The sequence below is a fragment of the Artibeus jamaicensis genome, unplaced genomic scaffold (genome assembly GCF_021234435.1).
Source record: "Artibeus jamaicensis isolate MK-2021 breed Jamaican fruit bat unplaced genomic scaffold, CSHL_Jam_final contig_3230, whole genome shotgun sequence".
Lineage (NCBI taxonomy): Eukaryota > Metazoa > Chordata > Mammalia > Chiroptera > Phyllostomidae > Artibeus > Artibeus jamaicensis.
Genome location: NW_026521764.1, coordinates 1,415,063 through 1,433,482, shown reverse-complemented (window position 1 = coordinate 1,433,482; position 18,420 = coordinate 1,415,063). Strand labels below are relative to the sequence as shown.

General features: G+C 44.7%; 1 protein-coding gene across 1 annotated transcript in view; it reads left to right on the top strand.

Moving 5' to 3' along the window:
- RAPGEF5 (Rap guanine nucleotide exchange factor 5) overlaps window positions 1-18,420 on the top strand; it is a 216,727-nt gene that overhangs the window by 29,609 nt on the left and 168,698 nt on the right. Inside the window, exon 2 of the mRNA XM_037136283.2 lies at window positions 17,636-17,686. Coding sequence (XP_036992178.2) covers window positions 17,636-17,686 — 51 coding nt within the window. The remainder of the gene's footprint in view (window positions 1-17,635; window positions 17,687-18,420) is intronic.

The window sequence follows — 18,420 nt, the reverse complement described above, 5'->3', positions numbered from 1 at the left end:
TCCAAGACAAAATGCATCAGCCGATGGCTGATAGGGCCACTGTTGGGCCACGGCGTTTGTTTTGTCATCCAGCCTGAGGTGCATAGATAACTCTCGGGCTTCACCGAGAGTTATGGGAAAGGAATTGCCTGCCACAAATCATGGAATTAATTTCTAATTGGAAAGCTTTCAGAAACAAGTTTCCCTGTGTGTCAAATGTAGTCAGTAACAAGAAATGGGGATTGGCTTTTAAAACCTTTGTTAGCAGAAATGGGGGTGAGAGTGCAGGGGAAAGTGCTTAGCCAGGAAAGAGCCAAATTCTGCACCCTGCAGGGGAACAGTCCTCGTTTTTTTTCCCTTCATAATGAAGGCTTTATTTATACCGAAGACTTTTTGTACCGCATTTAAATACAGTTCCGAGAAGACAACACGGCACACAATGGTATTAATTAACTCCTGGAGCTTCATTTGCTGGTGATTACATTTCTAACCTTGCCATTTAAAGCCTCATTGAAATTAAGAAATAGGTTTGACAAGGCATCAAATCTCCCTGCCAGGCAAAGCTGGAGACTGCCCTGTTCTCTTTACTTACTTTGGGAGATTATCATTTATAAGTACATTTGGACTTTCAGAATCTATCAAATGTGGTTTAATTTAAAAAATTTAATTGTGATAAAATGCAAATAACATAAAATTTACCTTCTTAGCCACTGTTAGGAATACAGTTCGGTGGTGTTGAGCACTCCTCCAGAATCGTATGTGGGTTTAAAGCCCGCAGAGTATGAGAGCTTGATTATAAGTATGTTTTTGCCCTAGGAATTTAACAGTATTGTAGTGTTCCAAGTTTTCCCATTACTCAACAAGTATCATCTGATTCTTGGCCTTGAAATATGTGACAGAAACAGAAGGATCCTTGGTTACTTGCTCACTGCTGTCCCCTTCTTTCTTGAAAGGTTGGTCAAGTCAGTGCCTTTTGTATCTACTTTCAAAGGACTCTCATGCCTTTATGCTGAGTGACACACATATTATCAAACTCAAGCCAACGCAGGAATGTCAAGGTCCTGTGGGCCCCACACCCCAGAGAGAGGAGTATCTCTTAGACAAAAAACAAAAAACAAAAAAAAGGAGAGGGTTTCAATCTTGTGTTCTTTTGCAAAGATTTTGGTCTAATTCAGTTTTACGTTCTGTCTGTGAGTTTTAAAATAGTTTTCAGTCTTGTTTCAGAACTGCTTTAAAAACAAATATCTTGGTGACTTAATCTTACTTTCATTGAAAGATCTGTGTGGGAAAGTAGTTGCTTGAATATATACGTAAGGGCTCTTTAAGACCCCCCTTCCCCTCATGGGTTGAGAACTTCATCCCCACCTGTGTGTTCTGAGTACCGAAAACATTCCCTTACGTGGAACTGGAGAGCTGTCACTCGGGATCCAGGAAGGAAAATGATGGACAATGCAGACCACGAAGCTGCCAAACCTAAATTCTTGCTTATGGCTCTGATGAAGCCAGTGGCCTGTTGATGAGGCCCATGATTAATAAACACATTGATGTGCAGCTTGCATATCCAAGAGTGGTGAATGCAGTGCTTGTGGTCTGGGGCAGAGGACGGAGTTTAGATTTTGTTAGAAACTGCATTGACCTTGTGCCTTCGTATCACCTATTAAATGTAGCTGCCACATAGTCCATTGTGTATCTCTCACTCTTCCTGTGGAAGCTGATCTCTGCCCTAGCTGTGCAGACAATTAAATTCAGCCACTGGGAACCCCGAATTATTGATGTTTGACTTAGGGGTATTTACTTCCTAAATTATTTTCTTTAGATGTGGTTAGCTCTGACATTAATGGCCAGAGAAAGTTATTTCCTACACACTTCAGCATTTTGAACACACACACACACACACACAAAAGATACTCTGAGCATTGATGTTATTAGAGTAGGAACACTTTGGGCAGAGCCCAGTTTTTGTCCTGTGCATAGATTGCGAGGGCGTTTTGAAATGGAAGGGCTGCCCGGTCCCTTATGCTGTGCTGTTTGACACTTCCCCACTGTAGTCCCTTCTTGTCTTCGCTCTCCCCTTGTCTCTCACCTCCATGCCTCCTCTCCGTGGCCCTGTCCCTGTGGGGCAGGCCGAGAGCCTGGCTGAATGGAGTCCATTGAGTAGAAAGGAGGAAGGGGTACATCTTTCCTGTCCTCTCTTACTGGCTTTTCGCCTTCTTGGTTTGTCTTTCCCTCCCCCACCCATAAATGCACTTACATTGGAGCTAATTTGACTATGATTTCTTTCTGACTGTGGACACGTTCTTTATCCTTTGTGTTTAAAGAATCACCATTTTCATCTGTGTAACTCTTTCTTTTTAGGGTTGGAGGTGGAAAGTTAGTGGTATGAGTGTAGGTTTTATCTTGCATTTAAGGTAGTTTTTTTCTGGTTGTAAAAGTACTGTATTTACTATAGAAAAGTCAGAAGTTTGGAAACAAAAATTTACCAGTAGCCTATCACACAGGGACCATTGCTATTAGTGTTTTGCTATACCCATATATTTCTACTTGTTTTAGTTGACTTTGCACTGTCTCTTCTGTTTTACTTACCCCCTCTCCCCACTTTCCACCAAAATATTTCCATGTGTTACAAGTTCTAAATTTTGTCATGGCTGCATAATACTTCATCGTGTACCTGGACGAGGGTGTGGGAGGGGAGGAGCGTGGATGGAACTGGAGTGGGGCTGCGGGCAACAGAAACAGCCCGTTGTTTGTAGATTTCCAAGGACTGTAAAACCCTTGTGAGTGGTAAAAATCCTCTAGCAAGAGGTCTCCTCTATGTTCACATACATTGTGTCAGTTAGTTCCTCAGTCACCTACTTGTGGAATGTAAGTTATTTTATTAGCCATAGAGCTTTCATCTAGAAACAGATTGTCAATCAATGTTAACATACTTAAAAAGGGGCCTCCTCAGAAATTAGGGTTGTGGTTTACTCTGGCTGAACTGAGTAAAGGTGGAGAAGATGTTAAGGTTGTTATCGAACTTCATACAGATAGAAAGCAGAAAGAGTACAGTGGTAGGTGTTGAAAATGAAGTTTGATTAAAGCAAAAATTGAGGGAGTTCTAAAAATGGAACCTCATGTACCTGTAAGACAGTAATTATGCTCAAAGAGGATGGGTGAACACATGAAACTTGAAGTTGCTTTGGGATCTTATTAAGCAGAATACATGTCAGTTGGAATCTGCATGTGTTTTTTCTCTGAGTTGGTGAAAATAGTAAAGAGGGGAGGCAAAATCTGTCTGGCAGGCATGGGCGGTCACAGGCTGCTGTCTTCAGGCGACTGGTAGCTCCGGGGATGGCCAAGTCCCCTTCTGTTCATCTTGGCTGTGGAATGTCCAGCCTTTGGGGCCAGGGCTGGTCTCTGCTTGGCCTCCCCAACCAAAAAGAAGGTGACATCACCTCTAAACTTGATTAATGTATGTACTTAAAGGTCGTTGGTAAACAGGCCAGCAGAGAAGGTTTGGAGGGGTGAGTGCAGTACTTTGTAATTGTTGGGTGGAGATGCGTATGCTCTGGGACAAGCTTTTTTTTTTTTTATTTCTTGATTTTCATTAAGAAATATCTGCTATAGAAACACTGAACAACAACAAAACCTGTTAGTGGGGGAAAATCCCTGGAGAGTCAGCCCGACACAGTGGATAGGAACATGAAACCTGGCCTGGCAGGGTGGCACCCACAAGGTGTGCTTCCGGGTCAGGGCACCTGCCTAGTGGGGGTTCCCTCCCTGGTCGGGGTGCGTGCGGGAGGCAGACGGGCAGTGTTTCTCTCTCCTTTTCTCTCTCTCTCAAATCAATAAACATATTCTCTGGTGAAGAGTTTTAAAAAATCACAAAAACAAAAAATATGAACTCTGGAGCCAAATAATTTCAGTGCTTCCTATTCCTTCCTAGCTGTGTGTCCTTAGGTGTTTTCTCAACATCTCTGCCTCAGTTTCTCCATTTGTAAAACTGTGATGATAATAGTACCTACCACATTGAACTAAGGGGATTGAGCAAATTAATAATTGAACAAGTATTTAAAACGAAGCCTAGCACATGGTAAGTGCTGTATGTATGTGTAAAACTGAAAAAAAATTTAAAAGACTAACTGGGTTAATTTCTCTGTGAGTCTTTCTGCCCCTACCCATATACATTTTTTTTAGTTGTTATGGTAGATATGGTAGATTTGTGTCCTTTTTATTCCTTTAGGACAAGCTTTTAAGTTCTGTGTTTTCTGTTAATGCCAGTAAATGTGCTTTGGGGCGGTAACAGATGTTTATAAACATAGATGAATCAATTTTTGAAATCCCTTGGTTAGATGTGTTTGAGAAATGCTAGATTAAACAGACTATTCACTGCGGAAATTCTTCAGTCCTGACATGTGCGGGTGCATTTTTCATCCTTAAAGCAGGAGAATAGAATAGGCAACATCTCTGAAACTCACTGTGCCCACGTGATCCTTTTTTAGGAGAATCTCTGTAGTATCTTTGGGAGCTTTATATGCTTCAGAAACATTTGTGGCAGAAGCAGGGTTTTATATCTGGATCATGTAGATGCCTGCTTGTCCAGTTCACTGCGGTGTGCTTCATGTGGGGATCTTGTTCAGCTCCATCTGTGAACCGTGTGGGTCTGGGATGGGACCTGAAAACCCACGTCTCCCTGCAGCGCTCCGGTGGTGCCAACACTAGGAGGCTGCCGTGCAGTAGACCCCCCCCCCCCGCCCTTTGGCAAAAGGGGGTTGATCACTGTCACCTGCATCTGGTGTTCATTCGCTGCAATGGGGCCTGAGGAAGGGAGCCCTTGCCAGGTGGCTTCAGTAACGTTCCAGGAGCCTCCATGGGAGGTCCCCAATGGGCAGGGAGACCCGAGTGGCAGTTGCTGAAGCCTGCTCTGGCGGGAAAGGGGGATTTCCGCAGGGAAGCCAGAGATCCCCTTGAATTCCAGAATATTTGAACACTGTGATGGCGACCAGCAGCGGGGCTGTGCTTTGTTTTCCATTCTGGCTGAAGGAATGGCTGTTTATGTTTGCTGAGAATGTATCGGTGCCGGAGTGGGGAGGGGGGCCGGGGGGCGGGAAACAATCTGAAGACGGCCTGTCTGTGATGATTTATTACAGCAGAGAAAGGCTGTCTAGACAGGTTAGAAGAAATAATTTGGTGGGGAGATTAGAAAGAAGGTGATTCAGTGGCGATGGAAGGAAATCTGAATCCGGGTCAAGGCGTCAGAAAGTGGAAGCCTGCAGCCCGGGCATCAGCAGAGCCAGTTCTGATTAGCGCTGCCCGGCCCAGAGAGGGCGCTGGGGGAGGAAGTGACCCTGCGAGGACCTCTGCACTTCGTGGAATCTGGTTTCAACAAATGATGAGAAGTGATAGTCCGGGCGTCATCCCTGGAAACAGTAAAAGGAAGTGCGAACAAGACGTGAATGAAATTCTGATTCTATGGTATTGCTGTTAGAATGTATTAGGAACCGAGAAGGAACTGAAAGAATCTTGCTTGGCTATCAAGTTAAGCGAACTTTCAAAGGACCTCCGATTTTAAAAAGACAAGTACTGAGAGAAAGGAGGCCATGTGCCCCAGGATAAATAAAGTTTCACAAGCCTGGGAGACTCAGGAGCCAGCTCATGGAGGGCTTGTGAACTAAGCAAAGGCCAGCGAAGCAGACAATTTTAGGTGTGATCAGAACAAAAGAACGCAAGGAAGGCCTCAGCCTGTTCCTTGTGACAGGTGGTAAGACTGACCAATGAGATGGCGCTGTGCTTATCTCCAGCAAGAGAATGACGTTTGGAACTGGAGCTGCACAAGATAGGCAGTGACAGAGTGTTCCCACCTGCTTCAACTGGCTTCAGGAAAGTTAGGAAAGCAACCCCCCACCCCCCGCCGTGACCCTGAAAGTCTGCACGTGGGGTCGCAGCACTGCTGCCAGGCCGCTGTGAATGGCGGAGGGTCTGCGTCAGAACCCTTGTGTGGCAGGTGTCATGGGTCTTGTGAGCTGTCTAGGTGCTATTGTAGACTGCTAAGGTCAGTGGATCCTCTCAAATCCTGAAAGGAACGATTAACCAAAAGATTTTGGAGCACCGAGGACGGTAAGGCAATATAAATTAAGAATGAACGCCAGTGTTTAGGTAAAACCTTTGATTATATAAGAATTGGCTGTACCTCGAATTTTAGACAGTGGCGCTGGCAGGTCTCTGCCTTTGACAGAAGCTCGTAGAGATCCTGTTTGCACTTGGGAACAGACTGTGGTCCCAAGAACCTTATGAAAGCTGATTGGTTCTGACTGAGCTTGTCCAGACTCCCAAGTGTGGGACATGGGGCCGAACCCTCATGGGTGTGGGTGGTGAAGGAAAGAGCCCATGTCCAAAAGGTCCTTGGTGTGGACCCCCTGGGAATGTTGCCAGGAGCACAGTTTTCTTTCCCCCAAATCCTGGTTTTTTTCGTGACTAGGAGGAGCCTTGGGAGACAGGCAGAGAATCCTGTCCATGCTCCCCTGGCCTTGCCGTCCCAGGCACCTTGTAGGGTCCCTGGGATGTAGGGTCCCTGTCCCCGGGAGAAGCTCACAGTGCAGTGGAGGAGACCCACATTCATGTCCCAAAGCATAGATGAGTCTGCTGAGTGCTCAGCCACAGTTAACGTTTGCTGAGCACTTACAATACAGCAGGCACTGTTTTAAGCTCTTTTAAAAATATATTTTTAAGTAAGTGCTTCTGCAGATTCACAGGCCTTGCTCCAGACCTGCTGAACCCCAGACCTTTGGTGATGGGGCCCAGCAATGCATCTGAAGTTTGAGAACCACAGTTTTAAGTCATTTAATCCTTACATCAACCTTAAGAGGAGATTTTAGTTCTCCCATGTAAGGAGGTGGAAACAGAGGCACAGGGAAGTTAAATAACTTGTCCAAGGACACGTAGCTTCTAAGTGGTACAGATGGGCCTTGAATCTAACGACATAAATCAGAGTGCGGCTCTTAGCCACCATGCAGGGTGGTGCTCAGAGGAAGGAGCTGTAAAGTCCAGAATGTAAAGAGTTAAATGAAGTGTTAAAAGAGCTGGATTTTCCCAAACACTTAAAGAGAATTAACTGTATGCAATGATTCATGTTAGATACTCTGGACATTATAAATGTGAGTTGACTGTATAGACCCTGTCTTTAAGATTCTTACAGCCCTGGCCGGCGTACTCAGTTCGTTGGGTGTCGTCTTGCAAAGCAAGAGAGGTGACTGTTTTGATCCCTGGTCGGGGCAAGTGCCTGAGGGCTCAGCCCCTGGTCGGGGGCACTTGAAGAAGGCAGCCAGTTGATGTTTTTCTTCCTGTCTTTTTCCCTCCCTTCCCCTCTCTCTTAAAATTTTTTTAAAAAAGGATTCTTACAATGAATTAGGGGAAATCCAAATGTAAATAAGTATCTGGAGTCTTAAGTGCCTTGGATGTAGATAAAAGAGCAATTGTAACAGGAGATTTCAGCATCCGAATGCATTTTAACATGGACTATATGCAAACTTAAGTGTGTGAAGGAGTAAGGCACTTTAGGCAGGGAGGGTATGTGCAAGACTCAGATGTCTGAAACCACGTATTCTCGGATGGGCCAGTACTTCTGTGCATTTGGCCCTCGGATCAGTTTCGTGTCGTCCAGATTTGCCTACATTACGAATTCCCTCGTTTGGAAGGATGAGTGAAACTCGTTGCTCTTTCTTTGCTTTAATTTTGGAAGCCAGAAAAAATTGTTTTGACCTATTTCTTGCTTTTAAGTAACATGTAAGTGAAGATGGAACTGTCCTTAAGCAGTTTTGGGGGAAATAATCTTAAATTGTAGTGGGAGATAATTTGGTTCAAAATGAAAAACAATTCTCATCAAGAACTGGTTCAGCACTGGAATACGTTGTAGAGCGCCTCCTGCTCTGTGAAATTTGATCATCTGCACCAGGATTGGTAAACTGTTTCCGTAAAGGTTGAGACAGTGAGTATTTTTGGCGGGAAAACAGAGACTCTATGTAAACAGATGGGCCCAGCTGTGTTCCAATAAAACCCAATGGAAACCAGGTGGCGGGGGCTGGGCCCGGGGGCTGCAGTGTGCACTCCCGATCTGGCTCCGTGCCCCCCCCCGCCCCCCGCCCACTACATTTAGACCAAGGCCGAGGAATGGGCCGGGGGCTTCAGGATGTCCTTTGTGGTGGTACATTTTCAAGGTTCTTTGTTTGCCTTAGTTGAATAACTGAGAAATAAAAGTCAGAAGTCATTTCATAAACATACTTTCTGCTAGAAGACCTTCATTGTTTTACAGCATTCAAAAATTCATGTAGATTCAGTTCCAGAGTCAAAGCAGAGGGAAGAAAGGTGGCTGCCCGAAGTGTATTTCTTTTGCTCATTCCTGACTTGTCAGTAACGGAGGAAAGGAAAAGTGAACATTTTCCCTCTAGAAGACTCCAGCAACTTAACTGAAATGTTTTTCATTACAAGGAATTAACTGGTATTGAAGTGCATCTTTACATTTTAAAACAAGCACATAAATTATTCAGGGTATAAAAACATACAGCAGGTCTTTGAATAAAGTTGTTTCATTAGACCTCATTTCGTTATAATGCTGATGAGGAAAAAAAGTGAACGATGGCCCAGGGCCAGTGTGTGTGTGGACCTTGCATGTTCCCGAGTGTCTGCGTGAGTTTTCTCTGGGTGCCCTGGTTTCCTTCCAGCCGCCAAAGCTGTGCAAGTCAGGAGGGCTGGCATGTCTGACTTGCAGAAGCCCGACTGGGTGTGGGTGTGGGTGTGGGTGCGGGTGCGGGTGCGGGTGCGGGTGCGGGTTTGGGTGCGGGTGCGGGTGGCCCTGCAGTGGAAGGGTGCCCTGTCCGGGTGGGTCTCACCTTGGGCCCTGAGCTGCCAGGACAGGCTCTGGCCACCCTGACCCTGACCTGGACTCCTCAGATTGGAAAAACATTCTCTTATTTGTTCTTATTAATCTTTCTTAAATGTATGTCGAGCTCACAACTACTTTATTGTTTAACATTACGAGTGTTTAGGATCTTTGTTTAGGAGTTTGGTGGCATTTTTGTGACCAGTATACTGTAGGAATTTAACTCTTTGTTTATATCCATTAGCCTATGGGAAAATTGGTGTGATTCTATATATTTTTTCTAATTAAAATTTTTTTTTCAATCACAGTTTACACTCAGTATTATTTTGTGTTAGTTTCGGGAGTTCAGCATTGTGGTTAGACAGCCGTACACTTTACAAGGTGTTCCCCCGACGTTTCCAGCTTGCACCTGGCACCGCACACAGGCATTACAATGTTACTGACCATAGTTTCTTAACTATACGTTACATCCTGTGACTATTCTGTAACTCCCAGTTTGTACTTCTTAATCCCTTCACCTTTTTCACCCAGCCCTTCAACTTCCCCTCCCCTCCCTTCTGGCTCTTCTCTGTGCCTATGAGTCTGTTTCTGTTTGGTTTGTACATTTATATTGTTCTTGAGATTCCACGTAAAAGTAGAATCATGTGGATTATATTTTGTGTATCTTAAAGTCACAGTTTCCAAAAACCTATCGATAACCTTAAGTGAGGACTTACTATGTGCTCCACACACATCACTCCACACGTGACCACTTAAGAGATGGGGTTGAGAAGTGACAGGAACGGCAGTGGTGTGGGGGTGTGGCAGAGGAGGCAGAGGGTTTCATAGGCTTCGAGGTGGTAACACTGTGTTTCCCACGTGGCCTGAGAGTCCGGGTCCTCAGGCCACGTGACCCCAGAGCAGCGGTCAGCCCTGTGACACACTGTGGAAGGCCCTAGATTCACAGCACGTAGAGTCCCTCCGGGGTTTACGAGGCTGGCTGAGGAGGGATGGTGCACATGTGTCACGGAGCCCGGAGACGTCACATTTCAGTGGTAAATGCACGTGTTAGAGGCAGGAGAGAAATCGTGGGAGGCTCAGGGCCTGGGCGGGCTTCTTGCAGTATTTACATGAATCGAAGGAAGAACAAGATATGGAAACGTAGAGAGAAATGCAGGGCTCGAGGTCACGGCACAGGCTCGGGTGAAGACTGGGAACATGGTCTGGGAGCACTCAGGAGAAAGTGAACTGTGTTCATTTTTAAATAACCATTTTATTTCTTCAAAACGAGGTGATATGGGAGGTCCTGTTAGGAAGAGTATTCTGATTTGTGGAAGGTGCGGGAGCAAGGAGGGTCATTCTGGCGCGCAGCCTAAGCTAATAAGCCGAGGGCCGTGCAGCTTTTAGCAGGAAGTAGGTGCTGCCTTTTGAAACAGTACTTGAAATTTTTTTGAGACTTTATTTGTGGGGAGGAACTTTTCATTGGGAGACAACTTGGGACTTAAAACATGTACAACTAATACACAGAGAGTTCCACTGTAGTCACAGTCCACTCGCAAACCCGGCGTCAACACTCGGGGCGCTCACCTAGGGAACTCGTTTGAATTCTGCCAGCCGCCCCACTCAGGTCCTCGCCCTCGTCCAGCTCGCCAGTGCCCTTCTCTGTCAGTTTCCACTGGTCTCTTTTAGTCAGAGGTCCTCCCTCAGTTGTTTGGTTTTTGGGTGTTTGTGTGTGTGGGTCTGAGACAACCTTGACCATTTTTGCAGAGTATGGTCTAGTTACATGGAAGAGTGACCCCCAGTTTGGAGTTGTCTGATGTTTTCTCACTGAATTCAGGTGTCCCTTTTGACAAAAATACCACAAAAAGTGTCTTTTATCAGTGTGTCAGATCAGCAGGCAAATGATGTCAACGTGTCTCATGCTTAGTAATGATTTTATCACATTGCTAAGGTGATGTCTGCTAATTCCCACTGAGAAGTTATTAAGTTTTCTCTGTGCTCATTCATAGCTTGTGGGGAGACAACATGTATGTCATTATACTGTGTCTATATCTGGTGTCTCATTATACTTTTCCCACTCATTTTGGCATCCATTGATGATTTTTTTAAAAGATTTTATTTATTTTCAGAGGGGAAGGTAAAGAGAAAGAGAGAGAGAGAGAGAGATCAGTGTGTGGTTGCCTCTTGTGTGCCCCCTACTGGGAACCTGGCCCACAACCAGGCATGTTGTCCTGACTGAGAATCGAACCTGTGACTCTTTAGTTCACAGGCTGGCACTCAGTCCATGGAACTACACCAGTCATAGCGCATTGATGATTTTTGTCTACATCAGTTAGTGCTGTGATGTTTGCCCAATGGTGGTTTTCTGGTTTTTTTTAATTGTATTTAGTAATTAGAATTATTCCATAAGGAAGAGCTGCTTCTCCCCAAACATTTCTTTATTCAGTATTTGTATCTGTGTGTACTCATGGATATTTATTTTGTGAATTTTAATGTAATACTTTAATTAGTTTGCTGCTCAGACCGTCCCAGCCTTGGCCGGTGGGAGCGTCTTCATGGTGGCTGTTGGAGAAGGGCCTTCTCTTGGACCCCAGGTGTGACTAGTGGGTTGGTGCCAATACAAGCCAGGAGCTCGCTGAAAAGTAGAGATACGCACACTTTTTAATTTGACTCTTGATCCAAATCTTCAGTGACTTGATTCCTAAACTTGAAAGGCTTTTTTGTGATTACATGAACCAAGGGAGCCCACCTTGTTAAGGCAAAACTATTTTCTTGTTTGTAAACACTGAGAAGAAAGGTGTTTTCCCAAGGATTGGATGACGTCACGTTGATGACGCTTTGGGGTTCGTTTCTGCCGTTCCTGTTCACGGTGTTTCCCAGAAGCTGCTGGCTCTTGCTGATTGTGTCCCTAGGCGAGCAGGATTGTGAAATATCTATAAGTGTTCCTAGAACCCACTTTGATTTTCTACTTTAGCTTTTAAGTGGGGCAAACATGTTTGCACTAGAAAAGAGTCCTTCAGTAATGGGAAGTAAAAGTCAAGTTCGACGTTGTGGGTGCCGCTGGAAGGGTATGCATGCCCATTGAGAAGGAGTGTAGGTGCTGTGCTGCTCTGTAGACTCCAAGGTGTCTTGGCTTCGGGCTGTGTCTCGGCCGGGCTCCGCAGAAAACACGCCACGTGAACAGGTGCAAGGTGGGATTGACTGGAACACTGGCTCTTTGTTCTTCACCAGCCAGACTTAGGAGCTCAGCCGCAGAGCCCGGTGCTGTGAGTCAGATGACTGTACTCGGTCGTGGTAGGGAGTCAGCCCGGACTGGCACTGAGGCAGTGTTTTCGTAGTCCTCCAAGCCTCATAGCTGAAGTGGGTGAGGAGAGGTGCGAATTGCCAGTTTCAACCACTGATCTGGACAGTTTCTCTCAAACTTGGGTTGGAACTACTGGGGGAGATTGGCAAAACCCAGCAGGCTCTGCTCCTAGAGGTTCTATTTCTCTGGGTCTGGGGTGAGACCTAAACACCTGCTCAGACCGTCCCAGACTTGGCCGGTGGGAGCGTCTTCATGGTGGCTGTTGGAGAAGGGGCTTCTCTTGGACTCCAGGTGTGACTAGTGGGTTGGTGCCAATACAAGCCAGGAGCTCACTGAAAAGTAGAGATACGCACACTTTTTAATTTGAGTCTTGATCCAAATCTTCAGTGACTTGATTCCTAAACTTGAAAGGCTTTTTTGTGATTGCATTAACCAAAGGAGCCCACCTTGTTAAGGGCTCCCTAACACCTGTTTGGATTTTTGTTTGTTTGTTTGGTTGGTTGATTGAGTTTCCTAGAAGGTTCTAGTTCATAACCAGGGTTGAGACCCACTAGGTCTACTACTCGTGACTTCTCCATGCAGTTTGATGTACTACTCCCTTATCATTTCCCTCTCAAGTCACCACTGTCTAAGTTAGAAGGTACATATGTGGGGCAGTGACTAAAGGTAGGCATCAGTTGCAAGCTTAGGTGAATTTCTTGGCCTCTTTTAGTTTTGTCATCCGCAAAGAGGGGGTCATAATAGTACCTACTTCATAGTTTTTCAAGGATTAAGTGATACGTTGCATGGAAAATATTTAGCACAACCTCTAGCACATACTTTCAATTTCTTATGATCTAATGACATACAACATGTTTTAGGAGCAGCAGTAGCTTTGGGTCCATCCCTTCTGTTTCGGTCCTGGCTCTGTAACTTTTCGGCCCTGGGGCCTTAAGTAAATTTCTAATTTTTCTCACTCTCAGGCCTCTTTTCCATAAAAGTATGAGTAGGTCAGTGCAGTTACTACTATGGGAAAGTGCTTAAGACAAGGGAAGTGCCCAGTAAGCCTTTCTGCCACCGTCCCTTTCATTCCATTTTCTTAACACACCCGAGTGCCATAGAAGTGTGATTTCAAGAACATCATGGACTTTGATGTGGCCAGACTGCGTTGAGACGATAATACAAATGGCCCTGTGGCTGGGACTGGCTGCTGGGAGTGTGCTCCTTGGGGAAATGGCTGTGGGAGTCATGGCCACACCACCTGCCTTTCTGTTCATCAGTTGGTTCATGTCTTCAGTTGGCATTCTCCGTGCTTAACTTGGAATGACTGTGTACGTCAGCCGGCATAGAGGCTGGGGTTCTGCCCTTTCAATCTTGATCAAGCTTTGATTGAGATATTAAGTGTATCCTGGGGCTTAAAAAGGACCCAGGGTCTCAGCACTCTGCTGAACTGCCTGCTGGATCCCAGCCTCCATCGTTTTAGCCCCTGATCTCTTAAGATGTACGCCCTCCAGTTACTTATGGAGCTTCATGGCTTCCTAGGATTGTAGGAAATCTAAGTATATTTTCTAGCTTAAGATCTTCATATTCTACTTAATCACCTGGAATGAGAAAAGGACAGTGGCTGAAGGTGATAGAAAGTTGTGTCATAAACTGAATTCTCAAGGTATGAATGAAATCGGTGGTTCTGGTTGGTTCCTGCTTCGTAGTGGGTAGGGCCAGTCATACTTCTTTGGTGATTGAAATGATTCCGCCTTTCTCCTCCTAGTTCTCTCTCCCCTTGGTAGCCCTAGTACTTTAGCTTAACCCAAGGAGAACATTAAGACATGTCCTTTAAAGGCCAATAAAAAAATGTGCCTTAAGTCCATCATAGAGTCACCGATATTTCCAGCGACTCGAATGAGTTCCATGCTTGATTCAGACCCAGACTCACAGATATTAGCGTTTCGCTTTAGTGGACACCTGACTTTAAAAGCCCATGACGGTAATATATGCTAACCAATTATTCTTTTGAGTTATGCTGTTATTTTTTTCTGGAAGTTCATTTGTGAATATTAAAGGGTTATAAATTTTTAATACATGTTTAAAATATGAGGCTTGCCTAGAATCATTTAGGAAACCCTTTTTCATGGTTTATTAAAGTGGAAAGGAAAGGAAATAAATTTGAGTTAAAATCTAATTTTATTTGTGTTGTTAGTGGTCTTCTCTCTATGGTGCACGCATATCTTTCATGAAATAATCATTACATCTAACATAAGTAATTCTAGGAAACTGGGAATAAGGGGCGGGGAAGAATCATTACCTTGTCTGGGCATTGCGTTTCTTTTTTTGTTTTTTTTTTTAAAGATTTTATTTATTTATCTTTAGAGGGGAAGGGGGGAAGGAGAGAGGGAGAGGAACATCAATGTATGGTTGCCTTTTGTGCGTCCCCTGCTGGGAACTGGCCTGTAGGGAACTGGCCTGCAACCCAGGCATGTGCCCTGACTGGGAATCGAACTGCGATCATGTGGTTCGCAGGCCCGTGCTCAATCCACTGAGCTACACCAGCCAGGGCCAGGGCATTGCGTTTCTGAGGCCTGAGGGTGAGAGCCATCGAAAACAGGCCACCCTGCATCAACTGGACCAGCCACCCAAGGTTATAGAGTACATCGACAGGACATTGGGATCAAGAAAGCGAATTCACGGGTATAAAGTGTTCCTTAGATCCATGTCTTCTGGTAAGTGGGTTCCTAAATCAGGGATGAGCCGGTATGGTGTTCATATGTATGTTTGTGGAAGCTCCCACAGTGCCTGGCGAGGGGCTCAGTGGGGGCTTCATAAGTAGTTGTGAAATGAATGAAAGTTAGTCACCATAGGAGCAATTAGATGAAGCCCTTGAATCCTGGGAGGAGAAATAAAACTCAGGGAGTCAAAGATAGGATGAACACAGCTCAGCACTCTACGATATATTGGAGAGAGCATACTGAAAAGGAGACAGGTGCATTTTCAAGGGGGTTCTTGTAACAACAGCTCTTCAGGTAGGTGCTGAGAGAGCAATTTGGGAGGTGCTTTAGAGCAGAGACTCTCAGGTTCCTGTAAGTTGGCCCGTGGTGTTCCCCTGATGAACTTAGGCAACAGTCCTTTCCCAATACCTGTAAAAAATGAGGTAACAGATTATTCTTCCATGTTCTTCTTTCAGTAAGTCTTTGGCACGTGCTACTTTTACAACTTACATAGAGTGGCCTCTAAAAAAAAAGGTACAGAGTTATGGTAGTGATTTTAAGCTTAGCAATAACAAATACTTTCCAGGGCTCTGCAGAGAGCTCCGTGGCTTCCCTGAGCCCAGCGGAGCTTGAGAGCTGCCTTCACAGGAGCCGTAATGAAACAGAGCTCCCCCGGGCCTAGTTAGAGAGGGCTTCACAGGAGGTTCTAACAACAGATCCAGGTATTGTGTCCTGCGGAGGCAGTTCTTGTGTTGCTCTTGTGGATGGATTCCCTGTGGGCCGGTAGCTTATCTATCACTGTTATCTAGTCAGCATGGAAGAATCCCACTGCTTTATTTACTCAATTTACCAGTCTTTTCAAATGAGCCATCCAGCGGGGAAGCTGCAGTGAAGTGGAATTGTGTGAGTGAAAGACGAGTGTTGAGAGAGCCAGATTCAGGCTGGCGGAGAGAAAGGAAGTGGTTGGCTTTCTTTTGTTCCCCTGCTCGGTTCTTTAGAACTTGTTTCTACCTAAACGCTCTCTTTTTAACTAGATCACAGGAAGTATTTGCTTTTCTGCACTGATTCGAGCAATTAGGTGAGTAATAAAGATTGTCAGTCCTGGCCTGCCACATTGATTTTTAAAAGTCTCTCTGTTAATAGGGGAGAAATCACTTTTCATGATGATTCATCTTCAAATGATAAATTTGGTACATATACAAATTTTAAGTGGTTCAGTATTTCAATAAGTGAATACATTACCGAGCCTCGGATGACAGAAGGCCTAGGAAGAGCCATTGGAAGTGCGTATAGACTAGACGGAAAGGGTAGGTGGATGTTTTATTTATACATGGGAATTTAACATGGCCTGTCTACCTTATGAATTTCATTTTCTTTGAAGCCATTGCAGATCTTTAGCAGAGTGTACCAGTTGGCATTTTTGGACAAAGAATCTATTTATCTATTTTAGTTTGATGAGATAAGAAGTGTGGGAGGAGTGTGCAGTGGGCAAGAGGCAGAATGGAAATTCTGTCTTATATTAAATTCTGGTACACGGTTCATATGCTGGAAAGCGATGATTGGCAGGGTATGTTGTGTAAATTTAGCAAATTCTAAGCAGTGGAGGCAGCAGACTAAAAACTGTGGGATCTGAAAAGATAGCAAGCCTGGGAATTAGAGGTATAAGAAGCTTTTAAAACATAGGTTGAAAACTCAGTGAATATGTGTTCCTCTGTTCTTTTTCCTATACCACAGTGGGAAATGGTAATAATTCTCTATTGTGCTTAAGCTTGTGTGAGTGATAGTGCTGTGTCCCGGATTGTTACGTAGGAAAAAGTAGCTCCTACATTAGTGATATGGAGATATAAATATCTACAAATAAATGAATAAACATCGCTGTGCTAGAAGCTGTAAAAGCAAAACTGTATAAATTGCCAGTACTCTCTCCAGGAGCTTATGGACTAGTGGGGGCAAACGCACACTCACAGCGAGACCACCGACCATGCAGAGCACCCAAGAGCTGCCTCATAAATGGCAGAAAAACAGACGGACGAACCCTAGTGAACTGGGGTGGGTCCAAGGAGCTCTGCCTAGGAGGTGACTGCACGACCTGGGCCTCAAAGTCTGGTGGCTTTCAGGAGAGTATCAGGGAAGATGGGGGGCTCTCCAGCGTGGAAAGTGGTGTGTGCAGAGGCAGCGTATGAGTCACAGGTGCTTCTGATGACTATAGTCTTAAACAGTCAAGGAGCCAGGTAGGGAGATGGGAAGTGAATACTAGAGACCTGCTGGCAGCAGAGGGCAGTAGGCCCAGCGGGCCGGCAGGGGTTGGATTGACGCACGTAGGCAATACCAGACCCCGCTGTAAGTTGAGGGGACAGTTTAGAGACATTGTTAGGTAGAGGTTTGTGGGATGGCCTGAGAGGGTGTGACTAGAGGACAGGGGAATCCGTGGTGAAGCTGAAGCATCAGTGAAGGTGGGTGGGGATGAAATCCTGAGTGAAACTGCTGAAAGTGGCAGGAATGGGAAAGGAGCAATGGAATCAGAATCACATTAAGAATAAAGTGATAAGTACGAAAACATCCTGGTCTTTCTGCTGCACTTTTAAATTTGTACTCTATAGACCAAATACCATTCAAATGGCTTATCTTGTCCGTTGGAGTAAATGTTGCCTGCATAGTATTTACCTTGAGTGAGAATAAGGATGTTGCTAATCTTCAATGGCCCGTGACTTGAGATTTAAGCTCCCCTTTTGTCATGGACTGTTAACTACTGGGTCTCCCCCTGTTGCATAAAGTACATCATTAAGGTATAGCATCTTCTATTTATTTTTAATTTTCCCCCTTTTTCTTTTATAATAGACTCTTTCAAGAAGAATTTCAAACCCATACCTTGAACATACGTCTTCCCAGGTATGATTCTTTTCTCTTACTGTATTTTCTGAAACGGTGCCTCACAGATCCTTACATAGAATTCTCCAGCTGTAGCTGTCTGCTTCGCTCCTGACCATGCCGTCTCCCTCACTTGAGATGACGCAGCTAAAGGGAGACGAGATATCTCGTCCTGAGAACCGTGTCATAATTCAAGATGTTCACTAGATAGGAAAAAGATTTCCCATCTGCCAAGTCCTCTGCATTATCAACGTAGCAGAGTTAATAATATAAATGTTTTCAATTTTCTGTATGGAAACACTGAATTTTAAGAGTAGTGGGTATTTTACATCAAAAACTGGCAAAGGGATTATTTGTACTTACAATTACTAATTTTACTAGAATATCACTGCGTGCTAATTGGTAAGAAAAGATGGTAAGTCAACAAAAAGTTGCATTTTTCAGAATAGCAGGAGATCATGATCTTGGTGAGAACAGAGTCCTCTCTGGCCTTGTTCCATTATTGCATCCTCTTTTTGAGGCCTGATAGCGGTTCATTACATGGTTTTTTTTTGAATGACTGAGTGACCGAATATTGGTACCTGATGCACCTCTCTTATGGTGATAGTTTCTGTCATCTGACTTGTTCCAGTTTGTTTTGTTTTTTGTGTTTAAGTTTTAACATGTTAAAAATAAACCATGTTCTGTCCTCCCTTTCTCAAAAGATTGTGTTTAGGAAGCAATAACAGGAAAATTAAAGAAGCATAAGGGTGGGG